The sequence below is a fragment of the Balaenoptera ricei genome, chromosome 7 (assembly GCF_028023285.1).
Source record: "Balaenoptera ricei isolate mBalRic1 chromosome 7, mBalRic1.hap2, whole genome shotgun sequence".
NCBI classification, from domain to species: domain Eukaryota; kingdom Metazoa; phylum Chordata; class Mammalia; order Artiodactyla; family Balaenopteridae; genus Balaenoptera; species Balaenoptera ricei.
This window is the reverse complement of record NC_082645.1, coordinates 53693248-53717638: the sequence shown is the minus strand read 5'-3', so window position 1 is coordinate 53717638 and position 24391 is coordinate 53693248. Positions and strand designations below refer to the sequence as shown.

At 37.5% G+C, this 24391-nt stretch overlaps 1 protein-coding gene across 7 annotated transcripts in view; it reads left to right on the top strand.

Annotated features, from left to right (window-relative positions):
- GRB14 (growth factor receptor bound protein 14) overlaps positions 1-24391 on the top strand; it is a 177465-nt gene that overhangs the window by 137126 nt on the left and 15948 nt on the right. For all 7 annotated transcript variants that reach the window (XM_059927992.1, XM_059927991.1, XM_059927989.1 and 4 more), the window contains 3 exons: positions 13439-13560; positions 15434-15508; positions 19234-19371. In XM_059927992.1, coding sequence (XP_059783975.1) covers positions 13439-13560; positions 15434-15508; positions 19234-19371 — 335 coding nt within the window. The remainder of the gene's footprint in view (positions 1-13438; positions 13561-15433; positions 15509-19233; positions 19372-24391) is intronic.

The window sequence follows — 24391 nt, the reverse complement described above, 5'->3', positions numbered from 1 at the left end:
TTAGAGCTAAAAGCCACTTTTGTTTCTTCTCTTATCAAGTGATGAGAAGAGTAGGGACTCCAGTTTCTATTTGATCCGCATGCTGTACTTTCAGTAGATTCAGTGAAGAAATCCAGGTAGAAGGTCACAGGTGAACACTTTCCATTCTGGGAGGATTGAGGTTTTTTAAAAGACTTTGAAGTTAAATCAACAGTTTCAGAAGAACCTTCTCTCTTCTTTTTTTTTTTTTTTAAGAAAAGGTTTCTGAAAATTAAATAGAAAACAGAATTATGTGTAGTTACCACTATTTGGTAATATTTCATTCTATTAACGTAAGACTTCACTGATCTATCAGAAACAAAAATAAAACTTAAAGTGATATGAAGCTTTTGTTTTTGTTTTAAGAAAGCTTTTTTTCACTCTTTTTGAAGGCTTTTTTTCCTTTTTTCCTCCTTTTGGGTTGCTGTCTTGAAGTGATTTAAGACAGCTTCTCTCCTATTTTTCTACCTACGTAAGAGTGCTATTTGATCATTGTAATAATTCACTTTACAATCCCTGAAAAATTCTTCAGAAAGCTTTTTAAATAGACTTGTATCTGTTAAATTTTAATAATACATCTTAATATAGTATTTTAGCTGAATTTATGAAGTTTTAAAAGTAAGGTTTTAAAAAAAAAAATCACGTTGAATTTATTTGAATTTTACCGGGGGTGATTTCTCAAATGGTAGCTCAAAAAGTCTCTGAGTTCATTCTGGGTGACAGCTCCTAATATTGTTTTTTCAAACATTACAGTGAAGAGCCCCTAAATATAGAATTAATAATTTTTTTTTATAATTAAAAAATATATTATAAGTTACGTAGTAGAATTACTGAGTTGGTTAAAGTCTGCTTGGTTTTAGAATGGGGCTATAGAGGAAGAGTCAAGAGAAAGTTTATGGGAAGCCATCTAGACAAGGGTTTTGTTTTGTTTTGTTTTTCCTTTCTTGGGTGTTGGTGATGATGTCTTATACTATGCTTAGGCCTTGGCAAAACAAAGCTGGTCTTCAGCCACTTTTCACCTCCCTTTTAAGCATTTTTCTTTTCCTCTCAAAGTAATCCATCTAGGCATCTTATATCCTGTTGTTGAACTTTCTCCCTGTTAAGGTCTGTATTTAGTTCAATATCTGCACTTTTTAAAAAAACACAAATTTTGGGACTTCGCTGGTGGCGCAGTGGTTAAGAATCCGCCTGCCAATGCAGGGGACATGGCTTCAAGCCCTAGTCTGGGAAGATCCCACATGCCACGGAGCAACTAAGCCCGTGCACCACAACTACAGAGCCTGTGCTCTAGAGCCCATGAGCCACAACTACTGAGCCTGCGAGCCACAACTACTGAAGCCTGCGTGCCTAGAGCCCGTGCTCCGCAACAAAGAGAAGCCACCACAATGAGAAGCCCGTGCACCGCAATGAAGAGTAGCCCCTGCTCTCGCAACTAGAGAAAGCCCATGAGCAGCAACAAAGACCTGATGCAGCCAAAAATAAATAAATAAATAAGTTAATTAATTAATTTTTTAAAAACCACAAATTTTCTGTAAGATGTGATTAGCTGATAATCAGTTAGGCCTCTTAGGGTTCTTTGGGTTATTTATTTTTAAATTTAATTTTATTTATTTTTTTATACAGCAGGTTCTTATTAGTTATCCATTTTATACATATTAGTGTATACATGTCAATCCCAATCTCCCAATTCATCAAACCACCACCCCCCCCTGCCACTTTCCCCCCTTGGTGTCCATATATTTGTTCCCTACATCTGTGTCTCAATTTCTGCCCTGCAAACCAGTTCATCTGTACCATTTTTCTAGATTCCACATATACGTGTTCGTATACGATATGTGTTTTTCTCTTTCTGACTTACTTCACTCTGTATGACAGTCTCTAGGTCCATCCACATCTCTACAAATGACGCAATTTCGCTCCTTTTTACGGCTGAGTAATATTCCATTGTACATATGTACCACATCTTCTTTATCCATTCGTCTGTCGATAGGCATTTAGGTTGCTTCCATGACCTGGCTGTTGTAAATAGTGCTGCAGTGAACATTGGGGTGCATGTGTCTTTTTGAATTATGGTTTTCTCTGGGTATATGCCCAGTAGTGGGGTTGCTGGGTCATATGGTAATTCTGTTTTTAGTTTTTTAAGGAACCTCCATACTGTTCTCCATAGTGGCTATATCAATTTACATTCCCACCAACAGTGCAAGAGGGTTCCCTTTTCTCCACACCCTCTCCAGCATTTGTTGTTTGTAGATTTTCTGATGATGCCCATTCTAACTGGTGTGAGGTGATACCTCATTGTAGTTTTGATTTGCATTTCTCTAATAATTAGTGATGTTGAGGAGCTTTTCATGTGCTTCTTGGCCATCTGTATTTCTTCTTTGGAGAAATGTCTATTTAGGTCTTCTGCCCATTTTTGGATTGGGTTGTTTGTTTTTTTGATATTGAGCTGCATGAGCTGTTTATATATTTTGGAGATTAATCCTTTGTCCGTTGATTCGTTTGCAAATATTTACTCCCATTCTGAGGGTTGTCTTTTTGTCTTGTAGTTTCCTTTGCTTTGCAAAAGCTTTGAAGTTTCATTAGGTCCCATTTGTTTATTTTTGTTTTTATTTCCATTACTCTAGGAGGTGGATCAAAAAAGATCTTGCTGTGATTTATGTCAAAGAGTGTTCTTCCTATGTTTTCCTCTAAGAGTTTTATAGTCTCAGGTCTTACATTTAGGTCTCTAATCTATTTTGAGTTTATTTTTGTGTATGGTGTTAGGGAGTGTTCTAATTTCATTCTTTTACATGTACCTATCCAATTTTCCCAGCACCACTTATTGAAGACACTGTCTTTTCTCCATTGTATATCCTTGCCTCCTTTGTCATAGATTAGTTGACCATAGGTACGTGGGCTTATCTCTGGGCCTTCTATCCTGTTCCATTGATCTATATTTCTGTTTTTGTGCCAGTACCATATTGTCTTGATTACTGTAGCTTTGTAGTATAGTCTGAAGTCAGGGAGTCTGATCCTTCCAGCTCCGTTTTTGTCCCTCAAGACTGCTTTGGCTATTTGGGGTCTTTTGTATCTCCATACAAATTTTAAGATTTTTTGTTCTAGTTCTGTAAAAAATGCCATTGGTAATTTGATAGGGATTGCATTGAATCTGTAGATTGCTTTGGGTAATATAGTCATTTCCACAATATTGATTCTTCCGATCCAAGAACATGGTATATCTCTCCATCTGTTGGTATCATCTTTAACTTCTTTCAACAGTGTCTTACAGTTTTCTGCATACACGTCTTTTGTCTCCCTAGGTAGGTTTATTCCTAGGTATTTTATTCTTTTTGTTGCAATAGTAAATGGGCGTATTTCCTTAATTTCTCTTTCAGGTTTTTCATCATTAGTGTATAGGAATGCAAGAGATTTCTGTGCATTAATTTTGTAGCCTGCAACCTTAACAAATTCATTGATTAGTTCTAGTAAGTTTTCTGGTGGCATCCTTAGGATTATCTATGTACAGTATCATGTCATCTGCAAACAGTGACAGTTTTACTTCTTCTTTTCCAATTTGTATTCCTTTTATTTCTTTTTCTTCTCTGATTGCCGTGGCTAGGACTTCCAAAACTATGTTGAATAATAGTGGTGAGAGTGGACATCCTTGTCTCGTTCCTGATCTTAGAGGAGATGCTTTCAGTTTTTCACCATTGAGAATAATGTTTGCTGTGGGTTTGTTGTATATGGCCTTTATTATGTTGAGGTAGGTTCCCTCTATTCCCACTTTCTGGAGAGTTTTTATCATAAAAGGGTGTTGAATTTTGTCAAAAGCTTTTTCTGAATCTATTGAGATGATCATATGGTTTTTATTCTTCAATTTGTTCATATGGTGTATCACATTGATTGATTTGCGTATACTGAAGAATCCTTGCATCCCTGGGATAAATGCCACTTGATCATGGTGTATGATCCTTTTAATGGGTTGTTGGATTCTGTTTGCTAGTATTTTGTTGAGGATTTTTGCATCTATATTCATCAGTGATATTGGTCTGTTATTTTCTTTTTTTGTGGTATCTTTGTCTGGTTTTGGTATCAGGGTGATGGTGGCCTCATAGAATGAGTTTGGGAGTGTTCCTTCCTCTGCAATTTTTTGGAAGAGTTTGAGAAGGATGAGTGTTAGTTCTTCTCTAAATGTTTGATAGAAGTCACCTGTGAAGTCATCTGTCCTGGACTTTTGTTTGTTGGAAGATTTTTAATCAGAGTTTCTATTTCATTAATTGTGATTGGTCTGTTCATATTTTCTATTCCTAGTTCAGTCTTGGAAGGTTATACCTTTCTAAGAATTTGTCCATTTCTTCCAGGTTGTCCATTTTATTGGCATAGAGTTGCTCATAGTAGTCTCTTAGGATGCTTTGTATTTCTGCGGTGTCTGTTGTAACTTCTCCTTTTTCATATCTAATTTTATTGACTTGAGTCCTCTCCCTCTTTTTCTTGATGAGTCTGGCTAATGGTTTATCAATGTTCTTTATCTTCTCAAAGAACCAGCTTTTAGTTTTATTGGTCTTTGCTATTGTTTTCTTTGTTTCTATTTCATTTATTTCTGCTCTGATCTTTATGATTTCTTTCCTTCTGCTAACTTTGGGTTTTGTTTGTTCTTCTTTCTCTAGTTCCTTTAGGTGTAAGGTTAGATTGTTTGAGATTTTTCTTGTTTCTTGAGGTAGGCTTGTATTGTGATAAACTTTCCTCTTAGAACTGCTTTTGCTGCACCCCATAGCTTTTGGATCATCGTATTTTCATTGTCATTTGTCTCTAGGTATTTTTTGTTTTGCTCTTTGATTTCTTCAGTGATCTCTTGGTTATTTAGTAAAGTACTGCTTAGCCTCCATGTGTTTGTGTTTTTTACGTTTTTTCCCTGTAATTGATTTCTAATCTCATAGCGGTGTGGTCAGAAAAGATGCTTGATATGATTTCAGTTTTCTTAAATTTACTGAGGCTTGATTTGTGACCCAAGATGTGATCTATACTGGAGAATGTTCCGTGCACACTTGAGAAGAAAGTGTAATCTGCTGTTTTTGGAGGGAGCGTCCTAAAAAATCAATTAAATCTATCTGGTCTATTGTGTCATTTAAAGCTTGTGTTTCCTTAATAACTTTCTGTTTGGATGATCTGTCCATTGGTGTAAGTGAGGTGTTAAAGTCCCCCACTATTTTTGTGTCACTGTCAATTTCCTCTTTTATAGCTGTTAGCAGTTGCCTTATGTATTGAGGTGCTCCTATGTTGGGTGCATATATAAAGTCTATTTTATCTGATCTGAGTATTGCTACTCCAGCTTTCTTTTGATTTCCATTTGCATGGAATATCTTTTTCCATCCCCTCACTTTCAGTCTGTATGTGTCCCTAGGTCTGAAGTGGGTCTCTTGGAGACAGCATATATATGGGTCTTGTTTTTGTATCCATTCAGCAAGCCTGTGTCTTTTGGTTGGAGCATTTAATTCATTCACGTTTAAGGTACTTATCGATATGTATGTTCCTATGACCATTTTCTTAATTGTTTTGGGTTTGTTTTTGTAGGTCCTTTTCTTCTCTTGTGTTTCCCACTTAGAGAAGTTCCTTTAGCATTTGTTGTAGAGGTGGTTTGGTGGTGCTGAATTCTCTTAGCTTTTGCTTGTCTGTAAAGCTTTTGATTTCTCCATCGAATCTGAATGAGATCCTTGCTGGATAGAGTAATCTTGGTTGTAGGTTCTTCCCTTTCATCAGTTTAAATATGTCATGCCACTCCCTTCTGGCTTGCAGAATTTCTGCTGAGAAATCAGCTGTTAACCTTATGGGAGTTCCCTTGTATGATATTTGTCGTTTTTCCCTTGCTGTTTTCAATAATTTTTCTCTGTCTTTAACTTTTGCCAATTTGATTACTGTGTGTCTCGGCATGTTTCTCCTTGGGTTTATCCTGTATGGGACTCTCTGTGCTTCCTGGACTTGGGTGGCTATTTCCCTTCCCATGTTCGCGAAGTTTTCGACTATAATCTCTTCAAATATTTTCTCGGGTCCTTTCTCTCTCTCGTCTCCTTCTGGGACCCCTGTCATGCGAATGTTGGTGTGTTTAATGTTGTCCCAGAGGTCTCTTAGGCTGTCTTCATTTCTTTTCATTCTTTTTTCTTTATTCTGTTCCTCAGCAGTGAATTCCACCATTCTGTCTTCCAGGTCACTTATCCGTTCTTCTGCCTCAGTTATTCTGCTATTGATTCCTTCTAGTGTATTATTCATTTCAGTTATTGTATTGTTCCTCTCTGTTTGTTCTTTAGTTCTTCTAGGTCTTTGTTAAACATTTCTTGCATCTTCTTGATCTTTGCCTTCATTCTTTTTCTGAGGTCCTGGATCATCTTCACTATCATTATTCTGAATTCTTTTTCTGGAAGGTTGCCTATCTCCACTTCATTTAGTTGTTTTTCTAGGGTTGTATCTTGTTCCTTCATCTGGTACATAGCCCTCTGCCTTTTCATCTTGTCTATCTTTCTGTGAATATGGTTTTTGTTCCACAGGCTGCAGGATTGTAGTTATTCTTGCCTCTGCTGTCTGCCCTCTGGTGGATGAGGCTATCTAAGAGGCTTGTGCAGGTTTCCTGATGGTGGTGGGTAGAGCTGGGTGTTGCTCTGGTGGGCAGAGCTCAGTAAAATTTTAATCTGCTTGTCTGCTGATGGGTGGGGCTGGGTTCCCTCCCTGTTGATTGTTTGGCCTGAGGCGACCCAACACTGGAGCCTACCTGGGCTCTTTGTTGGGTAATGGCAGACTCTGGGAGGGCTCATGCCAAGGAGTACTTCCCAGAACTTCTGCTGCCAGTGTCCTTGTCCTCACGGTAAGACACAGGCACCCCTGCGTCTACAGAAGACCCTCCAACACTAGCAGGTAAGTCTGGTTCAGTCTCCTATGGGGTCACTGCTCTTTCCCCTGGGTCCCAATGTGCACACTACTTTGTGTGTGCCCTCCAAGAGTGGACTCTGTGTTTCCCCCAGTCCTGTCGAAGTCCTGCAATCAAATCCCACTAGCCTTCACAGTCTGATTCTCTAGGAATTCCTCCTCCCATTGCCGGATCCCCAAGTTGGGAAGCCTGACGTGGGGCTCAGAACCTTCACTCCAGTGGGTGGACTTCTGTGGTATACGTGCTCTCCAGTTTGTGAGTCACCTATCCAGCAGTTATGGGATTTGATTTTATTGTGATTGCGCCCCTCCTCCCATCTCATTGTAGCTTCTCCTTTGCCTTTGGATATGTGGTATCTTTTTTGGTGAGTTCCAGTGTCTTCCTGTTGATGATTGTTCAGCAGTTAGTTGTGATTCCAGTGCTCTTGCAAGAGGGAGTGAGAGCACGTCCTTGTACTCCGCCATCTTGAAGCAATCTCTCTTTGGGTTATTATAGCCTTAATCCTTTAACATAATGAGACTTGGTTGGGGGACGGTATTTATGACAGAACATCTAAATGGGGATGGTGATATATAAATGTAAAAAAATTATTTAATATTTTAAAAAGCCAGATTCTATAATAAGTAAGTTTTATCTCCATTACGAGATGAGTATAAGAGGTGATAACCTGCAGCTGCATTTGATCCTCTGGATTTTGCTTTTTATGTTTTTATGTTTTCTGAATTTTCAATAGAATAGTGCCAGAAATCTTCTTTGAAGGAATGGGAAATATGTCTTTTGCTTTCCCACTTACTCTAGTTTTAGCCAGCTTTATTTGAAGACATTTTTCTGCTTAAGATTACCAGGCTATTTTCCTAATGCTAGTAATTGCATTATTTAAATATTTGGTGTTATAGTTCTATGAAATTTTCTGCAAATATTGTATCCCTCATTTTTTCATTGTAGATTGGTATGCTGGGCTTTATTTGTGTGTAGCCAACAAAACCCCAACTAGACTGCTGCTTTTTTGGTGACTACACATATTACACTAGTCTTTTTGTGACACATTTGTCATAGCTGTTCAAATGCAGCTTGGTTTTTCCATTCTTTGTTTTATTTTCTTTTTTGATGTAATCCAAATTCAACTGATTTATGTTACTTTCCTGTGAGGTTAAGATTGATAACAATTTGAAATATTGCCTGTTAAATTCTTTCCCCTTACACTCAAAATATGGTTGTTTGTTTTCAGTTAATTAGTAAATAGTTATCGAACACATTTCAAGATAAAACAATTTGAGGCAATCGAATCTTGAGGACTGAGGAATGTGAAAGAGATTTGAGCTGATACAAAAAGAATGAGTAGGATATAAACAGGGGATGTCCTGCCAGTGGGAACTGTAGTGAAGGCAGAGGCAGTGCTGTGCAGAGGAAGGAGCAGAGACTTGGGGTCAGACATGTGGCAGCCACTCAAATCCTGAGACGTTTGCCATCTGTAAAATGGAGATAGAATTTGCTCTTTAGGTTAACCTCTTAGTTTCCTAAGGCTGCTGTAACAAATTACTGCTGGCTTAAACCAATAGAAATGTCATCTTTTAACAGTTCTGGAGGTGAGAAGTCCAAAATTAATTTCACTGGGCTGAAATCAAGGTGTTGGCAGGGCCACACTCCTTCCAGGGGCTTTATGGGGAGGCTGTTCCTTGCCTCTTTCAGCTTCTGGTGGCTGCCATCATTCCTTGGCTTGTGGTCACATCACTTGAGTCTCTGCCTCTGTGGTCACATTGCCCTTTCTTCTTCCTTCTCTGTCAGATCTCCTTCTGTCTCCTAAAAGCATACTTGTGTTTGGATTTAGGGCCCACCTTTGTAATCCTGGATAATCTCCTCATCTTAATATCTTTCAGTTAATGACATCTGCAAATGCTTTGCCATATAAGGTAACATTTACAGATTCCAGAGATTAGGACCTGATGTCTTTGGGGCCATATTCAGCTTACTGCAGATATTATAAGAATTAAATACAGTCATGAACAAGGTCTCAGACTGAGATATGCAGAGATGTAACTTCCTTTATTTCTATAACTTGAATTAATTTCTAACTCTGAGTCTCCTGACCTCTTAATGGCAGACAGTTTAATCTTCTGTTACTGGTTTGCTTTACGGATTGTTATAGTCTTGTTGGGGTAAATAATCAATTCAGGTTATAGAAATGAGTTACATACAGGTTTAAGATACACTCAATTGAAGGTTAAGACCTACTTTCACTCTTCCAACACTCTGGTGGAGCATTTAAGTCCCAGGAAGGGTATTTGTCTAACTTCTATCCAACTCTTCTCTTCGTGTTCTAGAAACTCTTATTTCTCTTAATCTTATTGCCTGTATCATAAAGCCCCCTAAATTCATGGTCTTCTCTTAGCCCTTCCACACTTCTTCTAGAGGACTTGGTTCTGCAGTGCTCTTTCCTCATACTTGGATGCTATGGACTCATCTTCCTCAACATTGCACTTAGCTATTGCTTTTCCGCCATGTTAGATGCAGGGCTTCTACTTGAGGGTAGAAGCCTCCTAAGACTACTCTTTGGTTTGAACCACACACCACCATTAAACTTCCCTGGGATTTTATCAACATCAACTGCTTATCCTGAAAGGGTCCTAGTTCCGGAAGGGGCATGATATAGGGTCACTGTGACCTAAACCATCCAGTTACTATCTAGCCCCCTCTCAGTCTCCACTCCACCCTATCCTCCACTAACCCCTTAATTCCAGATCCTTTCCCAGAGGACAGAAGATGCATCCCTGTATGAGTCAGTGGAGGATTGGCTGGCCATTATTCTCCCCAAGTGATCATATTTGTCAAAGATTGATAAAGTCTAATTTGAAGCTCAAAAGTAAAGAAAGTGCATCTCTGTCATTTTTTCCTCTGTGTATAGTTTATCTTCAGGGCAGAACATGTGCTGTTTCCTTAGTGGCAGAGATAGGTGATGGGTACAGTGAAACACAGGTTGGTAAAACAAATAAGCAGACGTATTGCTTAATACCTTGCAATTTTCTCCCACTGTGGTTGCAATAAATACAGATACAGTGCGTGGCACATAGGATATTTAATAATGTGAACCTATGCTTCATAAGATTGAAAACATCAGCTGGGGTTGTGTGAGAAGTAAACAAAAGTAAGGATAATAAAGATTGTTAGGGATGCAACTTCCCACTCGATATCTCAGTGACTGCTGGATCTCCCCGCAAACTGCTTCTCTTACAGTCTTCTTAGCTCATTAATGGCCGTAGTCCTTCCAAATGCTTTAGCCAAGAATCTTGGTGTCTTCCTTCACTGCCCCCTCTCTTTCACTCCACATCCAATTTGTCAACAAATCCTGTTGGCTCTACCTTCAGAATACACACAGATTCTGTCTACTTCTTACATGCTGCCACTCTCATCCAGGCCACATCATCTCCCCTTGTTAATTGCAATATTCTGCTAGATGGTCTTCCTATTTCTACCCTAAGCCTTTTGAAATCAGTTATCCACTCAGCATCCGGTGTGATCCAATGAAAACGTAAGTCAGCTCATAATAGTCTTATGTTCAAAATGGATTCCTTTCCCTTATGCCCTCCTTTTTCCCTCCTCCCTGATCCATTTTTCTCTATAGTGTTTATTGCCACCTTTTAAGATTTACATGATTTACATGATTTATTGTCCATGTCTTCCCATTAGAATTGAAGCTCCATGAGGCAATGACTTCTGACTGTCTTGTTCACTACAAAATTCCAAGCCCCACAATGACTGTCTGACACATGGTAGGCCTTCAATAAATATTTGTTGAATGGATAGATGAATGAATAAGTTAAAACTGCCAGACTATATGGATTTATCTCATAACAAGTAGGAAGTGGACAAGTTTTTGAGCAGGGGTCACATTGATACAAATGTTTTATGAGGTTTCCTGTGATATCAGGGTCCAGGTTGGATTGGAAGAATGAGAAAAACAGAGGTTTGGAGATTAGTTAGGAAAAAGTGAAGGTCTAAATGGGAATGGTGATAGTGGGAATGGGTGGGGGGTTGTTGGTTGTGTGAGAGACACTCGGACGAAGAGTCTGATATCTGGGGTAACAACTGGAGGATATTGGAGTGGACATAGAGAAAGTTGTAATGGACATTGGAAAATTTAGGAAAAAACAGTTTGAGAGAGAAAAAGGAAGATACTTTGTTTCATTTTTTTACGTTTTTTTACAAATTTTGGTAAAATGCATGTAACATAAAATTTACCATTTCATTCATTTTAAGGGTAAAGTTCACTGGCATTATGTACATTTATTTATATTTATATTGTTGTACAACCATCACCCCCATCCATCTCTAGAATATTTTTATCTTCTCATACTGAAACCCTGAACCCATTAAACAATAACTCCTCATTCTTCCCCCACCCTGGTCCTTGACAACCACCATTCTACTTTGTTTCTCTATGAATTTGTCTGCTCTAGGTACCTCATGTAAATGTAATCATATAATGTTTTTTCTTTTGTGTCTGTCTTATTTTACATAGTATAATATCTTTAAGGTTCATCCATGTTGTAACATGTGTCAGAATTTCATTGCTTTTTAAGGCTAAATATTCCACTGAATGTCTTTACTACATTTTGTTTATCCATTCATTTGTTGATGGACATTAGGGTGTTTTTACTTTCTGGCTATTGTGAATGATGCTACAATGAACATTGATGTACAAGTATCTGTTCCAGTCCCTACTTTCACTTCTTTTGGTTATGAACTCAGAAGTGGAATTGCTGGAATTGTTTAATATTTGGAGGGACCACCATACTGAACTTTGGTTTTAGACAGATTATGTTTGAAGTGGTGGAAAGTCTAGCAGTTAGGATTGGAGTGCAAGTGAAAGCAACTGTAGCTGGAGATTTCACTTCAGGGAACTTGACAGACATAATGGCTGAAGAGGGGAGAGTTAATTAGTTGAGAGAAGAGAAAAAAAAGAGTCCAGCCAAGGACTGCATCTTAGGTGGGAGAAGGAGCTACCAGAGCTAGTCAATGAGACCGAAAAAGAGCAATCTGAATTAGGAACAGAACCCAGGAGTCCTGATACACACTTAGCTCCAACTCATTCGTATTCATATATTCATTCAGCACTCCTACAAGAACTCCCTTTCAGATGAATAAGCTTCTATTTAAGTATGACATTACTTTCAAGGGTTTGGGTGCTGTAGGTCACAGATTACTCCTGAGTGTTGAATTCCTGAGACATAGAGACTTTTCAAAAAGGCCCTAGAAGCACCTAAAAAAGCAGAGGATTTCTATATTTCTTATTTGGCTGTTCTCCATTTCTTATTTTGCATTAGTAATTTCACAGTCACTTTTCTTTAACCTTTTATTGAAGTATGACATACCTTAACATAAGTGAACAAAGATGGACAACTTGGTGAATTCTCAGATATTGTTTCTACCTGAGTATCCAACACCCAGATTAAGAAACAGAATATTTCTCACCCCCAGTGGTTCCCTCATGCCCCTGCTCACTCACCCACTATCCCTATTATCTTGATTTCTAACACCATAGATTTATTGTATCTGTGTTGAACTTATATAAATGGAATCATGTAGTATGTACTCCTTGTGTCTGACTTCTTTCATTTAATATTATGTTTGTGGAATTCATCCATGCAGTTTTGTGTTACTGTAGTATATATTCTATTGTGTCCTTTACACAGTTTATTTATTCATTCTCACGTTGATAGGCATTTGGGTAGTTTCCAGTTGGGGCTATTATGAATAGTACCGCTATGAACATCACAGTTTCTTATTAAAATAGGAAATTTGCATGTTATGTTCACCTCTTTAAAGTTGCCATTGCTTTTTTCATTTAAGTGCCTTTCCTCTTAAGTGCCTTCCCACCCTGCCTAATTATCTTCATTGGTAATACAAACTACATTTGCCTGAACATTAGTTTTGAAAGTAAAAAGTGCCACAAGAAATTAGGTTTCTTAAAAAATTGTATGTCCTTGCATTAAAATTTTCTTTTTAAAGCATTTATTTCAGTTTTTCTCAACTATCCAGATTATGTGTCTTAAACGCATAGTGAACCTGTCAAATTTTTTCAGCTCTTAATGGGATGAATTGTTCAACCTTGAGGCAAATATTTTAATTTTGGCACCATGATGAGTTGGAGAAAAAGAATAGTTCCCATATTCTTAATGCAGTTTTGTTATCAAACTTATAATTTACATAGCAATAAAAGGAGATTGAGAATTAGTAAAAAGTGCATTGTGATATTTTATGTCATTTTTCTCTTCCGGTTACAGTCTGCTTTGGTATAAAAATCAACATTACTAATTCAAAATTAATGAAAATTTTATCAATCTGATTATTCCAGAATTGAGTTGAAATTTTCTATGTTTAATAAAGATACGTACATAATATATTTTATATATTTGTATGGATATATATGTCCATATGTTTATTTGTCTACCTACCTGTCTATCTTTCTATCCATCCATCCATCCATCTATCTATCTGTTGACGTGCTCACTGGAACATTCTTTACAGAAAGAACAATAGAAGACCACGAGCTGGTGATTGAAGTGCTATCTAACTGGGGAATGGAAGAAGAAAATAAGCTATACTTTAGAAAAAATTATGCCAAATATGAATTCTTTAAAAACCCAATGGTAAGTGAAATCCCCATTAATAGTTATGGGAAATGAATGAGTTTAGTTAAATTTTATTTTATTTTATGTGAAGAAAAATGTCACTATGGATAAAATACAAGTCCCTATTTGGTAAACTGTAGGTAAGAATTCTGGCCCTTTAAAATTATAGTCACACTTCTTCTTACTCTAACAATGATTAGCCAACATCGTCACAGAAGTTCATATACGTGGTTTTGGGGAACTATTGCTTCTTTTCTTGCTTTTTAAGAAAAACAACTACATTTGATTTGGGAAATTATTAGATATCTCTAAGCAGGTTCCAAAATATTATGGTTTAACTCTTTTCACATAATTTAGGAAATTAAATAAGAAAAATTCTGAAGGAAAAACAGATTGATGTTTGTTGGGAGTGTTGAAACTTAGCCAAAAGTTTAGATTGACGTGCATCTGGCTGTTCCAAACTATTTTGTTTTCAGTGCAATAATTGAGCTAAGTAGAAATGAGATAAAGACCAGTGCATTATCTAGTAAATACTCCTTTCATTATAGTTCTTTTTAAAAGAAAGTAAATGTATGTCACATTCTAATGAAGACTAGTGATCTAGAGAAGTCAGAATAGCCTCTGGGCTCATTATTTTAAATTGTTTTTGACTCTGCAGCTGTAGCATATTTTTACACTAAGTTTTGGATAATTGGATTGAAATGATACTTTATGAAAAATATATGATACACAACATAATAGAATATTTTCAAACCCTGAAAGACCTCTTACGCTCTCTTTTATTTAAACTTATTAATAGAAACATAGTGGGATGGTCTTTGATAAAGAAAATACGAGTCCTAATAAAAATTAAATAGAATTAGAATTTGAAAGGAAACTGTTTTCTTATTATGAATCTTTATTAAAAGCAAGAATTTAAAAGTCATAGTTAAAGACATAGGGTTTAGTGCTCAGTTTCAGTTTTGTTTTGTTTTTTTTTAGTTTAAACAAGGCTGTAGATTCATTTTGTAGACTTAGAGTAGTGGTTCTCAACTGGGGAGTGATGTGGTAATGTCTGGAGACATTTTTGGTTGTCATACTGGGGGGATGGGGGTGCTGCTAGTGGGTGGAGGCCAGGAATGCCCTAAACGTCCTGCAATGCACAGGACAGTCCCCCCAACACAGCGTTATTAGACCAACATTAATAGAACTACGCTTCAAAAACCCTGTCCTAAAGGAAGTATAGTGGCATATATTTTCCCAAACTTGCCTGATCATAAAAACTCCCTGGGGAAGGGGATAGTGCTTGTTAAAAATACAGGATCCAGGTCCTACCCTGACCTACTGAATCAGACACTCCAGGAAAGAGGCCTGGGAATTCCTATTTTTAAACAGCTTTCCTGGGTGAATTTTATGATTAAACAGGTTTGGAAAGATCGAAGGTGGAAAAGACTGTCATTTTAGCTCCCTGGCCCTCTAGTTTAACTCCTTGTTCCTCTACTCTACGGGCTGTGACCTTGGGTATATATATCCTTTACTTCTATGAGCCTTGACTTTATGAAATGGAGCTGATAGTCCTTCAGTACCTGCTAGAGTGGTTGCAGGACTCAGGGAAGACGTACGGGAGCTAGCACACTGTCAGCCTGAGGGCAGTGTTTGTAACTGGAGGTACGTGGATCTCTGTGTATCAGCACCATCTGAGGGTGTTTGGCTAGTCTTTGGGCCCTGCTCCTACCTTCTCTCTCATTAAGATACCTGCGGGTAGAGTCAGGGACTGGCATTTTTAAAAGTGCTTTGGGTGAATTTTCAACACGCTGATTTAAAGAGCTTTTGCTTTAGATTACTGTGTTGGTCATAGTTCGATCTTTTCTGCAATGGCTTTGGGATAATATAACATGTATCTTTTCGTCAGTATTTTTTTCCAGAGCATATGGTGTCTTTTGCAACTGAAACCAATGGTGAAATATCCCCCACACAGATTTTGCAGGTAAAATATATTTTTTCACTAAAATATGTAAGTACTAAATAATGAAGGGAAACTGTAAGGTCCTTATTTACTTATTTATTTATATTTCTAATTTTATAAGTAGATATACTCATTTATCTTGCATTTCCATGCCTTTTTTTTTTTTTTTACTTCATGAGAGTTGACAATATTCTTTTTTTAAATTGAAGTATAGTTGATTTACAATGTTGTGTTAGTTTCAGGTGTACTGCAAAGTGATAAAGTTATACACACATATAGAGTTATTTTTTTTCAGATTCTTTTCCCTTATAGGTTATTACAAAATATTGAGTATAGTTCTCTTAGCTATACAGTAGGTCCTTGTTGGTTATCTATTTTATATATAGTAGTATGTATATATTAATCCCAAACTCTTAATTTATCCTCCCCCTTCCCCTTTGGTAACCATAAGTTTGTTTTCTATGTCTGTGAGTCTATTTCTGTTTTGTATATAAGTTCATTTGTATTTTTTTCCCTTAGATTCTAATATAAGCGATATCATATGATATTTGTCTTTCTCTGGCTGGCTTACTTCACTTAGTAGGATAATCTCTAGGTCCATCCATGTTGCTGAAAATGGCATTATTTCATTCGTTTTTTATGGCCAAGTAATAATCCGTTGTATAAATATACTACATCTTCTTTATCCATTCATCTGTCAATGGACATTTAGGTTGCTTCCACGTCTTGGCTATTGTAAATAGTGCTGCAATGAACACTGGGGTGCATGTGTCTTTTCCAATTATGGTTTTCTCCAGATATATGCCCAGGAATGGGATTGCAGGATCATATGGTAGCTCTATTTTTAGTTTTCTGAGGAACCTCCATACTGTTCTCTATAGTGGCTGTACCAATTTACATTCCTACCAACAGTGTAGGAGGGTTCCTTTTTCTCCACACCCTCTCCAGCATTTATTATTTGTAGACTTTTTGATGATGGCCATTCTAACCAGTGTGAGGTGATACCTCATTGTAGCTTTGACTTTCATTTCTCTAATAATTAATGATGTTGAGCATCTTTTCATGTGCCATCTGTATGTCTTCTTTGGAGAAATGTCTATTTAGTGAGGTCCATATTTATACACGTCCAGATTTTGGATGGTATGCCTTGAGTGGTTAATTTTTGCTGGAGATAAAGTTGGAAAAGAGAAGAAGAGGAAAGAAAAGAAAAGAGCACAATCTAGATAAAGAATTCTGTAAATCAATAAAGACCCCTAACTATATTATTCTTCGCAGTTTTGAACAACTGTCAAAGGATTTTAAGTGTTTAAAAAATGTGTATCATGAAAGGAAACTTGCAGAGTTTTGCTCTCTGATGTATTTAAAGATTATGTTAGTCTTCGAAAAAATCAAAATTTCCAGTAAACTATAGACATTTTACCAACAGATATTTAGTGTTAACTTTTATAATAAATGCTCTCAATCCTATTTGTGATAAAATATTTAGCAACTAGATGAAATATTATCTATGATGGAAACACTTGACTGAAACATGAAATAGCTGAATTAAGAATACTAGTTATTTAATTTAAAATTTCCTTAGTTTTGCATCTATTGAGCTCATTTCTTACAAACTGGCAATGGCTGTAGGTGACCATTTTCCAAGACATTTTCATTACAATAAAAAATTTCAGTTATTTTATATTTGATACTATACTTGTTAACAGGTTAATGGTGAGCAATGTCTTTATAATGGTTGCTGTTTGATCTAAACCCCAGGCATCCCCGAACCCACTCAATAGTCTCTGATCTTTAATGAAGAAAACTTTTAATAGTTCCAGTATAGATATTACTTTAAATATGTTGGTATTTGAATATACTGGTAAATATATTGGGTATCACAAATTTGTTTTCTATGGGCTTTTTATTTGTAATAGGTTATATTTCATTTTTTGCTTCAAAATATTTTAGAAATATGATTAGCCTCAGGATTTCTCTAAAAGCTACTTATGTGCTACTAGGTTGTCACAGACACCCTGTAGAATGTTAGGGTGAATGGCAGCAGCGGCAGTGCCCCAGCACCCCTAGGTCTCACGCCTCTTTATACTTTGCCTTTGGATTATGACAGGGCGGTGGATTGGAGTTTTTCTTCTGCCTCCTTTCCCAAATTCTCCTATAATTTAGTTATATTATTTTAATGTTAAATTATAAAAACAAGAAAAGTCATAGCTTTGGAATCAGATAGTCCTGCACGTGCCCCTGACCTCTTCTCTCCACTGAGGCAATGTTTCCACTTTTTAAAACATTCCTTCTTTTTCCAGTGTGACCTCTATGACTCCCTTTTTAAAATTTAATTGGTTTGGTTTAATAACTTGGAAAGCACTCAAACTAAAAAACCTACTTGCCTGCTTTGCATGTCAATTAATTAATATCTGTGGCTCATTAAATTAAAAGTTTTTTAATTAATTTATTTAAAAAACATTATCTACTCTCAGCATTTCCCCGAATAGCCTTTTAAAACTATGTTACGTTGTTTGAGCTAATATTTTCTCTTAGTTTCAGTTTTAACATTTTGCATTCGTTTATTCATAGGGATTTCCATTTTCTTCTTTTAGTGAGACACCAATGCATTTCCACTGTCTTATTAAGGATGCTGAGCACAGCCACTCAGAGCTATTCCTTTTCATTCTCAATTTCCTGACCAACACATACCTGCTGTCTCAGTTAATTATCACTGGGTTACAAACTATTCTAAATCTTAATGGCTTAAGTACCCACTCATATTTTGTCAACAGTTTTGTAGGTTGGTATTTGGAAGGGTTTAGCTGGATGGGTCTCTGAGGCAGATTGACTCCCAAAGGGATTGTGGATCCGCTTCTTCTAAGATAGCTTTTCACTACATGTGTCTGGTACTCCTTGGCCTCTCTCTCTCTCTGTCTCTCCACATGGTGTGTCATTCTCCAAGGCTTTTCCAGTTGCCTTGTGCTTCTCACCACATAGCCATCTCAGGGTAGTCACGTTTCTTATATGAAAGTTAGCTTCCAAGAGTTAAGGAGTGGAAGCCATCAGGCTAGTTAAGGGACTACAGTGAGAACGGCAGCCTGTCCCTCCCGCCATATCCTATTGGTCAGAGCAGTCACGAGCCTTGCCCAGATTCAAGGGGGTGGAGAAACTTCACCTCTTGGTTCAGTGGCAGGATCACATTTGCAGAAGAGCATGTGGAATGAAAGATATTGTTGCAGTTCTCTTTGGAAAACACAACCTGCCCATACCCACCCACAACTGAGAACCATAGAGGACAAAGAGATTGTTTACTTTACCTTCATCGAGGAGGTGAACTTGGCTCAATTTCTTTAATAATTGAATAATGGAAGTCAGGATCATGGTCTTACATATACCATAATGAAGTTGAAGTTGATAGGTCAATCTATAATCTCAAGGAAAATCATAGGCAGGGATGAAAAGTATCAGGACTTAACTCTGTAGACAAAGTTCAGCTTTTCAAATGGACATTCAAATAGCTTGTAATGTTGGTGTTTGACTAAGTACTGATCACTTAGAATGTATATTTCGTGAGCATATTTTCATTTGGAACTTGCCTCAGGTTTTCACAAGACTGATTTATTTTCTGTTATATATATCGCTATTTCTGTAATGGTGTATAAGTGCTTTCAATGCTGTTTGATTTTGCACATTTCTATTTGAAATATAAAACTACAATATCATTGATTCAGAAACTGTATGAGAGTATCTGATTTTTCTTCCAGATATTTCTGAGTTCAAGCACATATCCTGAAATCCATGGCTTCTTACATGCAAAAGAACAGGGAAAGAAGTCCTGGAAAAAGATTTACTTCCTTTTAAGAAGATCCGGTTTATATTTTTCTACTAAAGGGACATCAAAGGTAAATTGGAATGTCAGTGATGTGCTATGAACTATATGGAAGTTGTAAGTTAAAATGGGTTTTACTTTGTTTTATTCATTATCTTATTGCATGATGTCAATAGTTGGTAATTTTTTTTAGATTCCAAACATTTGCCATAATCCATTTAAAAACTAATTATTCAGCTTTATTTCCCACTAGTTTCAATATACATCCTTTGATACCATCTGGATGCTCTTGTTTCAGTACCACATTCCTTGCCCATTTCTCCCCCACTCTGAATCTACCCCCATTCTCCTTATCAAGGCTGGGATTTTGAAGTCCGACAGAGTTCACATCTTTTCTTTTTACCCAGGTCATACTACTGACCTTGCCCACCTCTGAACTTCTGTTGATGCAGTTAGTAACACTCAGCTGAGTCTGTAACTGCTTATTAATTCCCTTGTGTGTGTTAGTTTTTTCTCCTCACCTAGATTATAAGTTCCTAGAGGAAGTTATCATGTTATGATCAGGGATGGATGTATGTGTGTGCTTGCTTATGTATACCTATGTATACAGTTACATAGACATACCTGTGCAGATGTTCATACACACATACATAATCACTTATGAATGTAATTCTCTTAGCACTAGCACTATGTAGTCTGTTTCTGTGTAGTCTAGTTGTTGCCTACTATGCCATATGCCTGTGTTTTATGTCTTGATATTTTATGCAATGCATCGATTTCCTTCAAGTAAAACTACTTTTGAGAGTTTTCATGAGAGTTTAATTCTATGTTCATGCATCTGTTTTGTCAGTGACAACACTGTTGCTTCTTTATGGGTAATCTGTCATTTTTCTTTGGCTCTTTTTCAAATTTTATTATCATCATTGGTATTTAGTCATTTTCCTGCCGTATTTCTAGGTATGTTCAAATATATTCTGCTATACATATCTTGCTTGATTCTTTTTTTTTTTTTAATTAATTTATTTATTTATGGCTGTGTTGGGTCTTCATTTCTTGTGCGAGGGCTTTCTCTAGTTGTGGCAAGCGGGGGCCACTCTTCATCGTGGTGCGTGGGCCTCTCACTATCGCGGCCTCTCTTGTTGCGGAGCACAGGCTCCAGACGCGCAGGCTCAGTAATTGTGGCTCACGGGCCTAGCTGCTCCGCGGCATGTGGGATCTTCCCAGACCAGGGCTCGAACCCGTATCCCCTGCATTAGCAGGCAGATTCTCAACCACTGCGCCACCAGGGAAGCCCTTGATTCTTAACATACACATTCAATCTGCAAATTCATATTTTTCTTTTATGCTGAAAATGTTCATTATTTATTTCTCATTCTCAATATTTGATCCTTTAAATTTTTAGTAGGATTTTCTGTCTTGGCTAGTCATGGCCCTAGGTCTCCCTTTGCTTGTGGCTGCCTAACTCCAGTCTCTGCCTCTGTCTTCACACAGCCTTCTCCTTTCTCTGTGTGTCTCTGATAAGGACACTTGTCATCGATTTAGAGCCCACCCAGATAATCTAGGAAGATGTCATCTCTAGATCCTTAGCTTAATTACATCTGCAAAGGCCCCTTTGCAAAACAGGTCACATTCACAGTTTCTTCAGGTTAGGACATGGACAGATCTTTTAATTTTGAGTGAGAGAGTGAAATGATCATGTTGTTAGAAGATGAGTATGGCCATAGGGAGCTTAAAAAATCAACTAGAGAGACAGAGAAACGGAGAGGGGAAGGGAGCAGGGGAGGCAGGGGGGAAGGGACAAGTGGGCAGGAAGGGAGAGCGATTGATTGAGTTGAGGCACAGATGCTAATTAGTGCTAACTAGATGATCATTTCAGTAATCAAGGGTGGAGGCCATGGGATCTAACCTAGGATGAGCAGTGGAGAGAGAAGAAGGGGATGGATGTAAGATTAAATGAAAAATGGTTAGATTTTGTTGACTGGTTGATATGAAAGAAGAGGAAGCACTTAATGTTCTTAGAGAAAGACATAAGGAAAATAAAGAAATAGAAAATGATAGAATAAACAGGAATAGGAGATTTGAAGAAATCAAATCTTAGAAGAAAGATACTGATCTTAGTTCTAGATATATTGTGTTGATGGTGAAGTATCCAAATGGAAATGCCCAGATCACAGCTAATGATAGAGACTAGATATTTGGGCAGTGGTATGGAGATATGGAGTTGCAAAGGAGTGATACTTTCCATATTTACCCCGACTGTTCTTACATAGTTTCCTCCCTTCCCTGATATACAGTTTTCCTTTGCTGCTATTCACACGTGTGTGCACACACATGTGCAAGCGTGTGTGTGTGTGTTTTAGGTTTAAGTGGTGGAATACTTCATGGAAAAGGCCTCTACTTATTTAGTAATCCATTCCTTTACAGAAATCTTTTATTTTTAAGTATATATAGTTTGACTACTAGTGTTCTATCATATAGATGCATTTAATTTTTCTTGAGGATTTAAACCTAGTTTTCAAATTTTTATATTATAGATAATGTTAGGATGAACAATTACCCACTTTTGTAATTAAGGTTTTAGACGTTTTCTTAACCTTTGTAATGAAGTTTCTCTTTTCCCAGTTTTCCTCATGTATGAAATAATATACGAAGGTGGTTTTAAACAAATGTGTGCTGGATCATCTTTTTACTTTTAGCATCAGAGAAAATTGGCTTCTAAATCCAGTAATCACATTTCTTTGACTTTCTTCCCAGTGATTCTTCACTGGAAGATATGACAATATCTCCTTAATTCCTGAATTCCTAATTCTTTAACAGGTTTCGCATGAAAATCCACAGCCCATTGTCTTTTTACTTCACCCTCCACCTCCTTTCCTTTCCCACCTATTACAAAACAAGACAGCTCCTATTCCATCTACTGAAGCCATGCTCTTATCCCTGCAATGGTCCCCCCTTGGCTGGGCAACATTATAGGCATCAAACCTCTGTTCTCAGGTCATGCCTCAGCTCTCCTCAACATGGTGTCTAACTTTGCTGTGCATCGTACATAATAGTGTTCTCTCTAGCCTGTGCTGAATGAGCGTGTGTTCCATAGTCTATATATATGAAAATGATCTTACATTCCCCCTTAAAAACGAAATTCAAGATATTAGATAAACTCAAGGATTATGACCTCTATAAAAATCATGTAGGTTATCTAATGTCTAATATGACATTTCTACCTGGCAAAGTGACCATTTCCTGCCCTTTTTCTATGAGAAGAGTCTTGATTTATTTTACTTTCTAAAGATGTAGGCTGCATGGGACTTAGATAAACACTTACGCAAGCCTTGGAGGTGTGGCCATGACTTACAGAGAAACATCTAAGTACCCTGCTCTCCAACTTCCCCCTTATATACACGTTTGCATGCTTACCTTTCGCTAACCATGCCAGCTCAGCCTTAGTCTTGTACTGTCATAAGCCTTGATGTGTCTGCAGTAATGGAACAAAAATCAGTCAAGAGAAGAAACTCATCATGTCTCTTATGTCCTTCCAGTATTTCTTAAGCTGCCTTTTTCTCACATCCAAATGACTCAGCTACATTGACTTCTACAGTATCAGTGGGCAGGGATGGTTTTATTCCATCTTCATAGGAATCAGACATTTTTACTAGCAAATCAGTTTCTATCAAGGAATAAAGTTTTAAAGGCCTTGCCAACAAGAGTACTTTTCTCCCTCCTCCTCCCTTATTCCAAGGGCCCTAGGCTGGGTCTCTTTTTTTTTTTTTTTTTTAATTAATTAATTAATTTATTTATTTATGGCTGTGTTGGGTCTTCGTTTCTGTGCGAGGGCTTTCTCTAGTTGTGGCAAGCGGGGGCCACTCTTCATCGCGGTGCGCGGGCCTCTCGCTATCGCGGCCTCTCCTGTTGCGGAGCACAGGCTCCAGACGCGCAGGCTCAGTAGTTGTGGCTCACGGGCCCAGTCGCTCCGCGGCATGTGGGATCTTCCCAGACCAGGGCTCGAACCCGTGTCCCCTGCATTGACAGGCAGACTCCCAACCACTGCGCCACCAGGGAAGCCCTGGGACTCTTAACAATTTTCTTTTCTGACTCATTCTCCCATGGAGTTGGGAACTTTAGTCATCCATTAGATCAAAATGCCTAAAGAATAGTGACACACAGAGAAACAGTTGCATACACAGAAGCTCTTGCTCTACTAATCATCACTGATGGAATAGCCAGCCTACTGGCCAATGACTGAAATTTTTTTGGATTTGGATTTGAATGGGTTGCTCAAATTGCTGAATGTTCTGCTTTATCTTTTTGTTTTAAGAGCACTGCTTCTCAAATTTCAGTGCATATGAATCACCTGGGTTCTTGTTAAAATGCAGATTTTGATTTTGAATCAGCAGATCTGGGGTGGGCCCTGAGATTTTGCATTTCTAATAAGCTCCCAGGTGATGCTGATACTGCTGGTCTGGGACCACACGACTAGTAGCAAGGTTTTAAAGAACCAATGCGTTGTGGTCAGTTTTGATTACACATTCAACCCCAGAATTAAGCATTTCTCCAAGTTATTAACCTATCACAGAATAATATGACCCAGTGATTTCCCATGACCAGCTCTAAATCTTATGGATTTCCCAGAGAAGAAATAGCTCTTCATGATTCCACTTTGCCTTGAAAATCAGACACATTCCATTGCCAGGTAATCTTCCTGAATTTATCTGTACAGGCTTCCTTTCTTTTGTAAAGGAAGGTGGTCATGCCGCCTGTTTCATTGCTTGCTGTGGTACGTGAGGCAGTACACAAACATGAGGGACGATCATTTCTCAATGAAGCAGGAATCATCATCTGTTTTTTTTTTTTTTTCTTTAGCTGCTATAGAAGCTCAAACCAACCTTCTTTCCTTTGTGGAACTACCATTATTTAAAACCCAAATAAGAAAACATTTTCAAAAGCCATGCTTTGCTCTCTTCTCTCCCTCAGATTCCTTGAAGTGGTGGTTAAAGCAAGTAATTTTAAAATAGGAAGATATATTTTTTTGTATATTGGAAGTTAAATTATAAACAAATCACTGCTTCTCAAATTAAATACTCTCGTATCCAGCTCCT